At 44.8% G+C, this 15735-nt stretch overlaps 1 protein-coding gene across 1 annotated transcript in view; it reads left to right on the top strand.

Moving 5' to 3' along the window:
- DMC1 (DNA meiotic recombinase 1) overlaps positions 1 to 15735 on the top strand; it is a 77519-nt gene that overhangs the window by 31419 nt on the left and 30365 nt on the right. Inside the window, exons 7-9 of the mRNA XM_075009089.1 lie at positions 290 to 331; positions 2979 to 3051; positions 3764 to 3855. Coding sequence (XP_074865190.1) covers positions 290 to 331; positions 2979 to 3051; positions 3764 to 3855 — 207 coding nt within the window. The remainder of the gene's footprint in view (positions 1 to 289; positions 332 to 2978; positions 3052 to 3763; positions 3856 to 15735) is intronic.

The following is a 15735-nucleotide window of genomic DNA, read 5'->3' as shown; positions in this document are numbered from 1 at the left end:
AAAATGGTGACAGTATATTTAACTTTCAGCTGGGTACAGTCACCATGGCCAAGTGAAAGTAATGCAGTCTAACACTGTCAAACATGACACTTCTGATGGTGCAGCACATCTGAGCCCTACTGTTCATAAATACAATTTGCACTGTACAACAAATTATTTATGTTTGGAGGCTGAAAGGTAAAAAAGCAATACAGGTGATTGATGTTTTATAAATGAGAATGAACTCTTATTGAAACCACTCATATATTTGACAAACTGCTAAAACATCCCCTTGCTTTTTCTCTAATAGAATTCCGGACCGGCAAAACCCAGCTTGCACACACCCTATGTGGTAGGTACACAGTATTAATATTGCAGTTATATCCCTCTGTAATCTTATTCATCAAAGAGTTCTATGGTAATATCAGATGCTCTCTTAAAGAAACACTGCCAAGCTAGTAAACAGCATTTGGAAGCCAAGATCAGTCTGCAAATAGCTTAGTTACACATACCTAAAGATGAGCCCCCTTCTTAGATACCCTAAAACTAGGTATTTCTTTCTCATGTATGTTTACACTAGGAGATTAGGTCCAATTTATTATGGTCAGTTTTTTACCATTTGATTTTGTAAAGTCAAGGGTGTGTGTCCACAATGGCACATTAAGTCAATGGAGTGCATTTGTTAGAGTGGGCAGCTTTGACTGTGTCACCAATGCATTACAGACACCTATCCTTTAGTTCCTGCTGCCCCCTGCATTGTGGGTTAAGCTTTCAGTGTCTGATGGGATGAAACAGTGCTGCAGGTGGTTCTGGGTATGTCTTGTCAGCCTCCCATAGTGCCCTTATCTCCTCCCCTCTGTTTGAAAAACAACATCAACAAGTGTTTTCATGCCCTTTTTTCACTGGATACCTGTACAGATGCCATTGCAGGGCTAGCATTGACCCTTTCCAGCTTCAAACTGTTGCGCCAAGTATTGTGAGTATCTCATGCGTTGTGCTGTGGTATGTGCAGAGCCTAAGCAGCCCTCAGAGCAATGAAGATTCTGAGAAGGATATGGACAAACATGAATGTGAAACACTGGAGAGGAAGAACAAGGAGATACTGGCTGCACTCAGTTTTTTTGTACACAGAGGAGCTCTGGTTCTGGTGCTGTGAAACAAGCTCAGTCTGGAGGGACCTCATTGTTCTGCAGGTATGAGATGATCAGCAGTGGCTACAAAACTTCCACATGTGTAAGAACACTTTCATGGAAGGTTGCAGATGGCTTTTCCCTGCCTTGAAGTGCATCAGCACCAGAATGAGACCTGCTCTGACAGTTCAGAAGTGAGAGGCATAGCTCTGTGGAAGCTTGTGCCAGCCAGCTACCAGTCAGTGAGCAATCAATTCGGAGTGTACAAATCTACTGTGGAGGCTGCTGTCATCCAAGTAGCCAAGGCAATAAATACCCTTCTGCTACAAAGGACAGTGATTCTGGGAAATGTGCAGGACATAGTGGATGGTTTTGCCACAATGGGATTTCCTAACTGTGATGGGCGATAGATGAAACACACATCTCTATCTTGGCATCAGACCTAATATCGTAGTGTAAACATACCCTAAGACTCCAGGAGGCATTGCCTCCCTTTGCCTCTTATACCCACCACCCATGGCACCAAGTATTCTCTCATGCCTACCCTTATGCTTGGATGGAGCTTTCAGTAACCATTGGTGAGACTACTATATTATCCTCCTTTTAATCTCTCCTTGAAACCCAAATTTGCCACAATACCTGCTTCAGGGGTCTCCTGAAATTTGACCTTTTGACCTCTGTATGGTTCAAGTGTGGGTGATACTTTTTATACTTGCTAACAGCTTTACTTATAATGGCTTCATTAATAAATAAATTGAGGTGCAGAGCTTTACCGTTTAGGTGATGGTTGGTAGCATTGGCTGGTCTTTTGTTAATCCACAGGTAGCATGGCTTTGAGCAAGCTCCTGGCTTCATTGGGGAGGAGGGACAGAGCTGAACTACTGCCTTTTGTGCTGATGAAAATTGTCTTGCATGCCATTTTTGGCACTTGTTCCAGGGGTTACTTCATGGTTAGATAGTTGATGTGCTGAAATTACTGTGACTGCTGCTTGTTGTATTGTTTTAATTGTTGCTGTTACCTTGTGCTCTCCCCAGTCTCATATCCATATTGGCTCCTATCTTAAATTTACATTGTAAAATCTTAGTAAAAGACCATCTCTTTGTGGTATATTTGTACAGTGCAAAACATAATAGAACTTTTGATGCTACAATAATAAAATATATAGTAAATAATGTAGTTGTTATTATTGGAATTTAGTTATTAAACTGGGAAGAAGCAACAATCTCTCAGTCTGACCTCTTTTTATGACATATTTAGGCAGTTTCTTGAAGACTGGGGGTGTTTTCGCGTAGTCCAAGGATGTGCAAATTACAGCCTGAGGGCCATATTTGGCAGCAGAGTAATTCTCTGCACACAGGATGAGGACACATCTGATTATCTGAACTTGTTCTTTGCTGATAAGCAACAGTTGGCCTTTGTTTATCTACCAAGAAAGATATATATCCAAATAAAGTGTGCTAAAAGCATATTGGTTACGTTAGGAGGTTGAAAAACCCTATTAAATCATGACCAGTGGTCTTAGGCAGAAGGCCAAGATGTTTTTCTTTAATTGTAGCTAGTTTCTATAGTTAAATATTTATTTTTAATAAAAATTATGCAAGTTTAGGTGCAAAGTAAGTCTTGGTGTTGATTTAATTAAGTCTGACTTGACATCTCACAGACAAAAGTTATTTTGGTTTCTTCTTGAGCTAGGTGGGGAGGCAAGTCAGTCTTTCTGTAACGGCATCTCTGGTTATTGTACTGGATCATTTTTATATTTATGTATAAACTGGTGGATCTGTCATTTATTAAAGTAAAAGTAGAGTTGGAGAGTCAGAAGAGACTTTCCCCTCTGCTCATTTTGATCCTCTCTTTATGATTTATTCCAGTGACAGCTCAGCTTCCAGGAGCAGATCGTTACACAGGAGGAAAAGTTATCTTCATTGATACTGAAAACACTTTGTATCTTTTTTACTTAAGCAAGTTGCATGTTTGATAGAAAGGGATTTGGGGCCATCTTGTAACGAGTATAGCACCCTCGCAGTCTTATGATGGAGTGGATTTTGTTACAGAAGGCAGATGAGATGTTCTAAATGTCTCCATACATGGACAAAAGTAAGGAACTGTTTATCGAATCTGTCCCATTGCATCATGAAGAAAAGCAAAGTCAGAGCTACCTACAATGGTTTATTTATTCTTATTTATAGATTATTAAAACAAGACACTAAGGTGATTTACATAGTGGAGTTTGGACATGTTTTTTTATATGTAGGTAATTTGTTATAATTCAGCTCAAATGGGGATTGGGAAGTGGGGTCAAGATACAGATGTTATTTTGTATTTCTATTTGTGTGGTTTTAATCTACTCATCTTTTTAATATCTTGACAACAGATGCTTTTCGTGTCCAGAACTGCTTCAAAATAATTCCATGGTTTGTTATTATCTTACAGCTTTTTCATGGACTGCATAAAATGAGTTTGCTTTCTGTGTTCTAGTAACTCTGTATCACAAAAACAAACATATCACCATAAGCACTAATTGTTCCTCTTGTTAGCGGTATCAGCAGAGGACAAGGCCTTGCCTGAGAACCCTGAATTTGGACTTGAGTTTTATGGATTTTCATAACTCATGTGATGTATATAAAGAACTACCCTTAACTCTTACACATTTCAGCCGTCCAGATCGTCTTCGTGACATTGCTGATCGCTTCAATGTAGACCATGATGCAGTGCTTGACAATGTGCTGTATGCACGTGCATATACCAGTAAGATTATCATTGGAATGAGCACATCTCCCCACACCCAAGCAACCAAAAAAAAAAAAAAAAAGGTTTCACCAGTTCTCAGTTTATTGGCTAAGACCTTCCCCTACGGATCACTAACATTTTTTTCTGGGCTGGGGGAATCAAAAGCTGGCTGGCTACTTCAGTTTCCTGTTGTAGTCCTCTAGTGCCATAGATTTGCTTAGGGTAAGTGGTGCTACTACATCTGCATTCTGTAAACTGTTTAGTACATTCCAGAAATATTAAGGAGTTGTCTATACTAGTGTTTAAACCAGACCAAGGCTATGTCTACACTACATGATGAAGTCAAATTTAAGGTAATTAGCTCGATTTTTACAGTGTCACCATCTTCACTGTAAATACCATTAGGTCAATTTTAGGCAGTGCTCATGTTGGTATTTGAACACCATGAGAAGTGACTCAGTGTAGCATCAAGTTTGGATTTAAAAGTTTGAATTAAGGCTAGTGTGAAAATGCCATGTTTCTTAATAGAATTTATTAGCCTCCAGAGGTATCCCCTATATATCCGTCAGTGCTCCACAGTTGTCCACTCTGGCCACTTCCATCTCTGCTGCTGTCCAGGTGCACAGGAATTAGGTAAATGGAAGCCCATGAAGTTCAATTCGGCACCAGGAAGCCTGTGGCAGCTAGCCTGTGGGATCATGCTTGAAGAGGGACTGAGAAACTTCTTTCTTTCTTTGCTATCAGTGAAGTGAGCGCATCTGCCTTTTAAAGATAGCCCCAACATGGAGTTCATGGTTCTGTAAACTGAGCCCTTGGATTTTTTTTTTCAGCGCTGGTGCCATCCCCTAAGCCACTGCGCTATGGGGCAGTTTGGTTGTGGGGGTCGTGCTTCTATGAGAGGTCAAGAAATTCTTTTCTGAGGTTTATATTTGTACGGGGGCAGCCCTCCCCCAACCCAGGTACCATGCAGTTGGGATCTTTGCTGCACCCAACCACATCACGTGGCTAGCCCCCGACCCAATAAATGGACGTGCCTGCTGTTCAGTGCAGACCATGCTGCCAGGCAGCACCATGTACTCACTTGTTCATGGTGAGGGCTCCAAGGGTGGGAAAGATTTTCTGGGGCTTGCTGTCGCTGGGGGGGAGGTTTCCCCCTGCAGCAAATATTTCAGGGGTTTGCTGTTGCTGCGGGGGGGGAAGTCTACCCCTCGTGGCAAAGATTTCAGGGCCTTTCTGTCACTGTGGGAAAGTCTACCCCCATGGCAAAGATTTCAGGGGCTTGTTGTCATTGGGGGAAGTCTGCCCCTGACAGCAAAGATTTTGGGGACTTGCCACCCCTGCCTGAGCAACACTGAAGGGACCATTCCAACTGTCCCTTCAACCTAAGACACCACACCCCTGTAAAGTGATATGGGGGCCAGCCCCCCCACAGTCCATCAGGGCTGGCCTCCTCTCCTGAGCAACACTGAAAGGACCATGTCAACTGTCCTGTCAGCCTAAGACCCCTAATGTGTTGAGGGAGCTCCATCCCCCATGTTGGGCACCTCTGTGTAGTGAAGTGGAAAGCCAAAAATCCTGCCTCAAAAATGTCTTCTTTCCTAACCTTTCCTGTCCTTCTCTCTCTTCAGGTTTTGCATTGTTCCTGTAATATTTTCAGGGATGGAATATCTGGAGTCAGGAGTGCAGGGACATTGGCTGGGGGGGGCCAGTTGAGAAGACTCAGACACCTGCTGTTTTTTTTTAAATCTTTTCATAATTCAGTTGTAAAAACGAGATATGTCAGTTAATTTGGCAATCTTTGTTGATGCTGTCTTCACAATCTTCATTTCTTTCATGCAATATTGTGGGACCAGTTGACATGGCATAGTCATCTGGGTGATTCCAGAGTATGTACACATTGTGATTCCCTACTTTTCCTTCTTTCCTTCTGGAATAATGGCCGTTTGCTTCCAACAGGAGGGGAATGAGGGAAATGCAATGTAGTGTTGGAAGACAAAATCACATACCCACAACCACTTGCGAGGCATTTTTTCCCCATACTGCACCAGCAAAAATACCCAGAATGCTATCGAGCTGAGGGAACTGTGGGATAGGTTATTTGGTGATTTAGCGTGGCAGGACTAACTTGAGCTTGTGGGGAGATGAGGATAGTCAAATTCAAATTTATAAAACCCAGCATTACAAAATCAATTTTAATACATTCTAATTTATCCAGTTTTAAAATGCATACACACAGCATAATTTATTACATATAACTGTCATATCCAGCATTATGTAAACTCTCATATTTGGCAGCCCCAGGACTGGCAGGTTGCCGGATATTCACATATTCTGAGTAATAGAGAGGTATATCTCGCAATGCATAACACTAAAGAAAAACAAGGTTAGATATTAATAAACAAACAAAAATGTACGCAGAGTACTTTATTTATCAACAACAATAGTTTTGTACACTGTAAACGTCTACTGTATTTGCTATATTTATTTGTGTTTACTTTCACTATACTATACTTATGGAAAACATAACTAAAATTTATTTATGGTTAAAATCAGATTATTTGAGAATTCCGGATGATAGAATGCCAGTTAAGACAGAGTTTACTGTAGCACATTAATTCTAGATTTATCTGAGGCTCTGGAGTCTTCTTTCAAAGTGAATGACGTTTGAGGCAAATGAGTTAACCCAGTCTGTTGTTTGTGTGCACACAAGACTGCTGCACACTGCTTTAGCAGTCTTCCTGTGTTACTATCCACTCTGTTCTTTGGGGCGACTGTTACCGACTTGTGTGTTTATTTTTGCACTTCTGATGCTTCCTGGGGATACCCAGTGTTGTGAGGCACCTTGCTATCACCTGCTGTCAGCATGAAGAAACCCTGTCTGTGTCTGCAGGGTTCAGCTTCCCATTTCCAGGCTACATCTACACTACAGCAGTCTTTCAAAAGAAGTTCTCCTGGAAGATCTTCTCTAACAGACTTCTTTCAAAAGAGCACATCCACACACAAAAAAGTGGATCAAAATATCTATCTTTCAGAAAGAGGTTCTCATCCTCGTCTGGGAGAGGAAGAGGGCCACCGGAAAAAGTGCTGTGTTCTTTCAATTTCAGATCAAAAGAGTGCACTTTGTGTGTAGATGCTCCACATGTTCTTTTAGAAGAGGCCCCCCTTTTCTTTTTATCAAAAGAACTTGCTAGTGTAGATGCAGTCCCACTAGCCAGGGGCAACACGGGCATTCCCCTCTAGGCCTTGCAGGCCCTGCTGTGTCTCTACTAGTTAACAGCAGACAAACTAGCCCTCAACTTTTCCAAGTATCTCCCTGGAGTGTCCAGTCTCTGGTCCACCAAGCATTTGCAGTATTCGCAGATCTCCTGCTTCTTAATATTCAGTAAATCCCAGCTTACCAATTCTTCCTCGGATCACTTCTCTGCTTAACACACAGAACTTTGCTATGTTTATAGTAAAAACAAGTATATGTTTATTTAGCGAAGTATAGAGATTCAGTTAATAGCATGTAGACGTTCTGGAAACAAATGGGTACATATACAATTAAATCATAATATGCATTCTAGAACCTAGATTTAATTAACTGGATACTCTGATGTCTTGCAAGATAATGCTCATGCAAAGCCCTTGCAGTGTTTTACAGCTAGGCTTGGTTGTAATCTTCCTTCCTTGAGACAGACGTGCTTGTCACCTAGTTGGCCAAGTATGTTCTTTTGCCTCCCAAAATACACAATTTCCATCCTTCTGTCTTCATTCATATACAGGACACCCCTCTGCTCTGTCTGTAGATTTTGTCTCTTGTAGATTTCACCATTTCAACTGGCACTTGGGCTCCATATGCATGTAGACCTCCAATTTGGTGCAGACAGTACACAGTACACATGTGACCAGACAGGGAGATAAGCATCTTTTACTTCCTTCTGCAAAGGAGTACATCTGAGTATGTCACATCTTGGTGACTGGCCTTAACTCCAGTACCTTAGGAACGTAACTTTCAGTATACATGCATAATTTCTTAAACATTACCTATACATACGTTTTTCAGTAATGATGATAGAGAGTGACTATGATGGCTCTTGGTACATATTTCATATGCTGCCCTGATATTATGCATATATCTGACAGAGATTACATTCCTAGTTGTCTGCTAATACAGCTGAGCAAGTACCTGCATCTTAGCCAGCCACTCATCCTTAAGGCTTTCTCCCTTATGCTCACAGTTGTGCAAATACAACATGGAGTTATCTTCTTTTTGCAGCCCCGATGTACCCCACAAACAATATCACAGTCCTTCCAAATGGTCAACCACATGTTCTACTGCCACTCTGCAGCTACTGAGGTAATAAGCAGTTTCCTCCTGTCCGAAGGAGCTGTGAATGGCTTCATTAATCTTGGTGTCAGAGGATGAACCAAGTCTCCCAGGATAACCAGAGTAGTCTTCATACTGTTCATGTGCATAGTGACCCTGGGGACAAACAGTCCTTTATTCATGAATATAGACAGAGCTGAATTCCAAAAGATCCTATCACTGTGGACCCTTCCAATTTATTTTTGTAAATCTGCCTCCAGGATTCCCCTTGGAACGCTGTGGAGAAATCTCTCTTTTTATTTATAAATTCTGATCCCAGGAGTGGGTTGGGGCAAACACAAATAACAGGCACATGGAACTCGTCAATTGCCCCAGTGCAGTGTGGGCACTCCATATAAGCATTTGATGAAGTGAGTCTGTGCTCACGAAAGCTCATGCTCAAAACTTTTCTGTTAGTCTATAAGGTGCCACAGGACCCTTTGTTGCTGTTACAGATCCAGACTAACACGGCTACCCCTCCGATACTTGACACATAAGCAAAGTCATCAATAATCTTTTGAGTATTGCCTAACTTTGTACCCTGGTGCAACAGTACTTTATTCAGGGCATCACATACCCACATGACAATGGCCCCAATAGTAGAGCTCTCTACATCAAATTGTTTGGCTATAGATGGTAACATTTGGGGGTGGCCAGCTTCAAAGTGGCAGTAGCAAGTATGGGGTCCAGCATGTTGAGATGCTGCTGCAGCAACTCAAGAACTACTTCACATATTTTTTTAAAACGTTACCTACTTCATCCTAAAATTCTCTTACCAGTGCAGGTCATCCCAGGTCTGCCAAACTATCCTTTTCCACCAGTTAATTGGACACTGGTTTTCTGAGCCCAGAAATAAGGCTGCTTGTTGTGAAGCTGATCCACAATGCTGCCTGGTGTCACCCTCTTCTTCCTTAGCTGCCACCAAAGGTCCTACTGCTGCTGCTGGAGGAACTGCTGCTACTGTCATGTCAGATGATTCAAGAGCTGAAATACAGCACAAACAGCCTCTGCATGTTCCCAGTTGCCAGCACAGAACATAGTCTGGGTCTCTGCTGGCCAACAGCAAACGGAAAATAGCACTAACATTCCCAGAAAAGAAACATGGGACAGTGACAATGGAAACATGGGACTATTTTAAAATTTGAACCTACAAGGGTGTCGCCATGACTCCTCCAGTGCACACTGAGAAGCATCCCAGAATGCACACTGCTCAACAAAGTATGCTCTGAGAGAGCTGCTGCCATGTACATGCCATGAAAATTAAAAGAGGTCCCAGCCCAGGCACTGTGCGAGTGCTGTTAGTGCAGCTTGCATATTGCACATTGTATAACTCACATCAAAGCAGTCTGATTTAACACCCCTGTGTAGACAAACCCTAAGTGAACTCCATTTCCTGTAATATTTGTGTATGGCCATCGTGTCTAATTTGCTTTCTTTGAAGCCATGTGGGTATGTTTGGTGGAAACCAATTGTGAGTATATGAATGTAGGCTGATAGTATAAACAATGTTGAGAAAGTTTGTTGCTTTGTTAATGGAACCTCACAGGCACAGTCACAGTCCCAGATGCTCTGTGGCAACGCCTCTGTATCCTGTAGTAATGCAGTGCAGCAGGCTCAAAACTCTGTGGCAACTTCATGTAAATTTTTAAATGGAAGTTTTTATTGAGTTAAATACAAAAAGGAATAATGCAATTGGTATGATGTTCCTTGCATTAATGAATTTTCAATTAAATTCATTTCACATTATTCCTTCATTTATACTGTTCTGCAAAATGGTATCTTGATGCATAGTAAAAATTGTCTTGGGGAATATGAAGATTTTGGTAGCTGGACAGGAAGCAGTTGGAACCAGTGGAGGCATGAGGGGTAGTTGTAGATTGGGGAGGTAAACACATTTGTAAGAATTGCTAGAAAATTGTTAATAGTGAAATAGTAAATAATTTTTATATTTCAACTATCATCTTAATGTTAATAGTTAATTCCATATGAATGAAGCGATTCATGCCTTTCAACTACTCTGCTTTTTTTTCAAATTGTTTTGTATTATTTAAATCATAAACACTAGAAACTTAATGCTTCAAGAGTGAAAACTGGTAGTTATTGTCCTTTGCCTGCATCTTCAGAGTTAGGCCACAGCTTCACTATGAGACCTTGACCCTCCCACCAGCTCTTAGCAGAGCCAAGCAGAGAGGGGCAAAATTGATGAAATTTCAGGGCACGTTTAGATGACCCTGTGCCAGCTGGGGGCTCAAGCATCAAGGCTGCCTTCGTACCAGCTGGTGTGGGGTCATCAATTTCCCTTCCACAGCTGCTTTGCAAAGCCTTTGTGAAGGGAAACTGACCAACCTGGCACCCACTGGGAATCACGCAGCCTTGCTATTTGAGTCCCCAGCTGGCACTGGGTTGTCAGTTCCCCTCAATACACCTCCCACTCTGCAAAGAGCTGAGGGGAGGGGAAATTAACCAACCCCGAGCAGACTGCAGGCTCAAGCAGCAAGGCTGCCTGATTCCCAGCTGGCACAAGATTGTTCAATTTCCCCACTCAGAGGCTTTGCAAAGTGGCTGTGGTAGGGAAATTGATGACACACCAGCTGGGACTCAGGTAGCCCTCTGTGGCACAGGGTCAGTTCCCCCTCCCACTCCTGTGGCTCTGCAAAGAGTGGAGGGGAGGGAAAATTGACCAACCACGGCAGGTCAAAGGGGCTGGCAGGGAGGGGAACCTGCTGTCTGGAGCAGCCTCCTCCCCCACAAGTAATCAAGTAACCATTACTTCTGTCATGGGGGGCTTTCACAAAAGGGAAAAAATGGGTTTGCCATGGAATTGTTTGTGTCATTGAAGTGTGCCATGTTCCTGAAAAGGTGGGGAACCACTATTCTATACTATACTATAACCTGTTTCTGCCAGTGTAGCTTATACTGGTTCTGTGAATGAAAGAATGGTGGTATAACTGCATCCACATTAGGGTTATTCTTCTTCGAGTGGTCCCCATGGGTGCTCCACCATAGGTGTCAGGCTCGCCCTGGTGCCGCAGCTCGGAAAATTTCCAGCAGTCTCCGTCGGGTTGCACATGCGCCGATGCACGTCGGTCCTTCGCGCGCTTACGGTCACGTGCGCAATCCGGTCCCCGCCAGTTCCTTCTCAACCGCCAACGGCTGCAGACGGAATCCTCTCTGGCTCCAACGCCTGAGAAAGATAAACTCTGTTTTACTTGTTGGTAATAGTTATAGCTATAGTTAATTGTTATTTAGTTGTTATAGTAAGTTCGTGTTACCGTGTACATAGTTTTTAAAAGAAAAGAGAGTGAGAAAAAGGACCGAGGCAGCCGCCTTCGGGCAGGCCCGCTATTTGAAAGCCTTCAAAGTTGTTTATTTAACTGTTAGAGGTTACTGATTGCCGCTTTAATTGACTGCTAAGTGCCCTGTTAGCACTTAAGAATCTAAAGACTTAAAGCTAAACAATGTCCTCACTGGGTTTTAAAAAGTGTGAATCGTGCCGGGGGGCCATGCTTGCCTCAGACTGGCACAGTAAATGCATTCGGTGCCTCGGGGAAGCCCATGTCCCCCAGAAGTGCCCTCATTGCTCTAAGCTGACAACTAGAGCTCGAAAGGACAGAGAGATGAGACTCAAGATGTTCCTTTTTGATAAGGCCCTTCAACCTGCGACGTCGGGAAAACCCCATAAGGAGGGCTCTTCAGGTTTGCACAAGAGGAAGGCGGCCTCTCTGACCTCCTCTGTGCAGAAGAAGAAAAGACTTCACCAGCTCGATCCCTGCCAGTTACCTCTATGAGCGGGACGAGTGGAACACGGGGCCCGGGCCCACTGGCCTCTTCTGCTGGGAAGGCCGTGGCGCATGTGTCCGTGCAGGGGCCTCCGGCTCTTAAGGAGGCGGCACCGAGGACTGTGCAGGCACCACAAAGGTCAGCACTGGCTGCTGCGGCACCGAGCCTTACGGCTCCGACGGCACCGGAGCGAGAACAGCCGGCACGGAGCCCAACGATGCCAGATGAGACTTCCCAAGCGGCACCAAGGACAACGGCACCGAGTGCAGCACCGGGGGCAATGGAACCCAGCACGGCACCGACTACGGTGCTGAGCCCCCCGGCACCGATCAAAACACCTGCGGCGCCCGAGCGGGGGAAAGCCAAAGCAAAGACCTGGCATGCAGCCCCTCCCTTGAGGTCATTGCTCTGCCATTATCACCTCGCTCTCCCCCAGAGATTCAGCGGGCAGCAACTCCATCAGCCTGCCGCAGGTTTCCATCCCCATTTCTTCAACCGCCATCTCCTGGACTTGGACATTTTTCACCAACTTCAAGCAGGGATCCCTATGAATACTATCGCAGGGGATCTCCGCCTATGTCAGTGTCATCTTGATGGTCATGTCATTCTTCACATCATCCCTATGCTTTCAGGTCATGGTCTAGGTCCCCATCACCGGGACCTTGCCCTTGTTGCTATGGCCGTCATTACTATACGGGACATCGACACAGGAGTTCTGGGTCTCGGCGTAGATCCCCGTCAACACCTCGTCAACATCACAGCACACAACCTCAACCTGGGGAAACACCACAAGTTTCCCAGTCAGAGACTGGTTCAAAGGATCTGGAACCGCATCTGGAAACCTCAAAAGTGCAACCATATGAACATAGTCAGGAGCCCGAGGACTTGGAGGAGATGTATCTCAGCGATGCCTCCTCATCCTCCCCAGATGAAGCTGTTTTTCCTGGAGATATCTCTTCCCCAGATGACCTAAAGCAATTTCAAGAACTGTTCAAAAGGGTGGCTCAATCACAAGACATTCAACTGGCGGAGGTACAGGAGAAACACCATAAGCTCTTCAAAAACCTCAGACCTCCAGCTTCATCTAAGATAGCCATACCACTGGATGATGCAATTATGGAGTCAGCCACTAACATATGGCAGATTCCAGCCTCCATCCCTCCTACTAACAAGAGGGCGGATAAGAAGTACTTTGTCCCTGCCAAGGGCATGGAATTTCTGTTCAGTCACCCACAGCCTAATTCACTCGTGGTTGAATCCTCGCAACACAGAGCCAAAAAGTCCCAGTATAAATCCAGGGGATCAGACAAGGATATAAAGAAATTAGACCTCCTCGGCAGAAAGGTTTATTCATCATCTACCTTACTGCTACGGATGGCGAACTACGCTGCTCATTTGTCGAACCACAATTTCGACAACTATTCTAAACTTACCTCCCTCATGGACTTCCTCCCGGAGGATAAAAAGCCGGTCCTCAAAGCAATCATCCAAGAAGGATACGCAGCTTCCCGAGCAGGAGTCCAGATTTCCTTGGACGTAGCGGACACAGCGGCTCGTTCCGCAGCCACCGCAGTGGTAATGCATAGGGAATCGTGCCTCCAGACATCGGGCGTTCCCAAGGATCTGCAAGTAAAAATCGCAGATCTTCCTTTTGACAGGCAGAAATTATTTGCAGAATCAACTGACTCAGTTCTACACTCTAGTAAGGACTCGAGAGCTACACTTAGGACCCTGGGTATATATACAGGAGAAAGAAGTTCTACCCTCAGCAACGGCGTTATAGTTATCAACCACAGCGCGCTCATTTTCAACGGGGGTATGATCGGGGTGCCAACAACAGCCACAACCGTACAAGGCCCCTAGATGTCGACCACAGCAGGGCCGCGCCCCCTCCGGACAAAACATAAGACAGCAGGTTTGACGGGTATGTCGGGGACTGCAAAACCAAGACCGTCTCTCAGTGCCAATCTCAACACGTTTCACCATCGACTCAAGCCATTCTACCTTCAATGGCAAAGCATCACCACAGACAAATGGGTACTGGAGATTATAGCCACGGGGTACACAATCCCTTTTCAATCATTGCTGCCACCAAATCCTCCCACCAGGCCCCTTCTCAGGGATCCCTCTCACCACATAAAATTAAAACAGGAGGTGGACCACCTCTTGTTCATAGGGGCGGCGGAGAGAGTACCGGAAAAATTCCAAGGCAAAGGTTTCTACTCCCAGTACTTCTTGACAGAGAAGAAGACAGGAGGTTGGAGGCCCATCCTGGATTTACGGGCTCTCAACTGGTATCTGCGCAAACAACACTTCAAAATGACTACAATGGCTTCCATAATCATGGCACTAGACGATGGAGACTGATTTTCAGCCCTCGACTTACAGGATGCGTATTTCCATATCACAATTCATCCGGCGCACAGGCGTTTTCTCTGGTTCACAGTAGGCAAAGAGCATTTCCAGTACAGAGTCCTTCCATTCGGTCTCTCTTTGGCACCCAGTGTCTTTACCAAAACCCTGGTGGTCATGTCAGCGTACCTACACAGACAGGGCGTCTTCATTTTTCCATACTTGTACGACTGCCTGCTGAAAGGAACTTCCAAAGCGGAGGTCTTACAGATGATACGCATCACCACAAGCACATTTGCCTCACTGGGCCTCATCATCAACCTCTCTAAGTCAAAAACCGAGCCCATACGAAATATAGAATTTATAGGAACCCAAATAGACTCTGTTACATCAAGGGTATACTTGCCCGATGCCCGTTTTTCGCGCCATCGAATCTCTGGTACAAGTAATAACGTACAGACCCGCTGTTCCAATCCTAACATGTCTACAGTTGCTGGGGCACGTGGCGACCACCACGTTTGTGGTACAAAACGCCAGACTGCACATGCGAGGCTTGCAGCATTGGTTGGCGACCATGTACAAACCATCAGCCCATACCATTCACAGGATGGTATCACCCACAACGGAGTTGCGAAGGTCACTGGCATGGTGGGCAAACCCCAAGAACCTGCTAGTAGGAGTGCCTTTCTGCCAACCGCAAATTACCGTTTTTCTCACAACAGACGCATCCCATATGGGATGGGGAGCGCACATGGACAACAAAGCCACTCAAGGTTTATGGTCCCCCGTGGAGAAGACACTGCATATAAACATACTAGAGCTCAAAGCAGTGTTCAATGCGTGCAGACATTTTCAGAATTACCTGCACGGGAAAGTAGTTGGGGTAAATACCGACAACACCTCCACCATGTTTTATATAAACCGACAAGGAGGGGCCAGATCTCGTGCACTCTGTGCAGAGGCTGTCCGGTTGTAGAACTGGTGCATTGCCAACAACATAACCCTAAGAGCTTCATACTTGCTGGGTGTCCACAACGTAAAGGCGGACCAACTCAGCAGACACTTTGCGCCCACGCACGAGTGGCAGATCCGTTCCAACCTGCTCCACCGAGTGTTTCACAAATGGGGTTTTTCCCAAATTGATTTGTTCGCCACTCACAACAACAAGAAATGTCCTCAGTACTGCTCCAGAACGGGCATGGGACAGGGATCCTTGGGGGACGCCTTCATGATCCCATGGAAGGGCCCTCTACTCTATGCATTCCCTCCCACAACACTCATACACAAGGTTTTGGAGAAAGCCAAAAGGGAGAGAGCACGCATGATACTCATAGTTCCAACCTGGGATCAACAGCAATGGTTCCCACTGCTTCTACGCATGGCACGTCGCCAACCGTTTCCCCTACCAGCAGTACTGG

The sequence above is a fragment of the Carettochelys insculpta genome, chromosome 1, assembly GCF_033958435.1.
Source record: "Carettochelys insculpta isolate YL-2023 chromosome 1, ASM3395843v1, whole genome shotgun sequence".
Taxonomy (NCBI): Eukaryota; Metazoa; Chordata; order Testudines; family Carettochelyidae; genus Carettochelys; species Carettochelys insculpta.
Note: the sequence above shows the minus strand (reverse complement) of the source record. Positions and strands in the feature narration are given on the sequence as shown.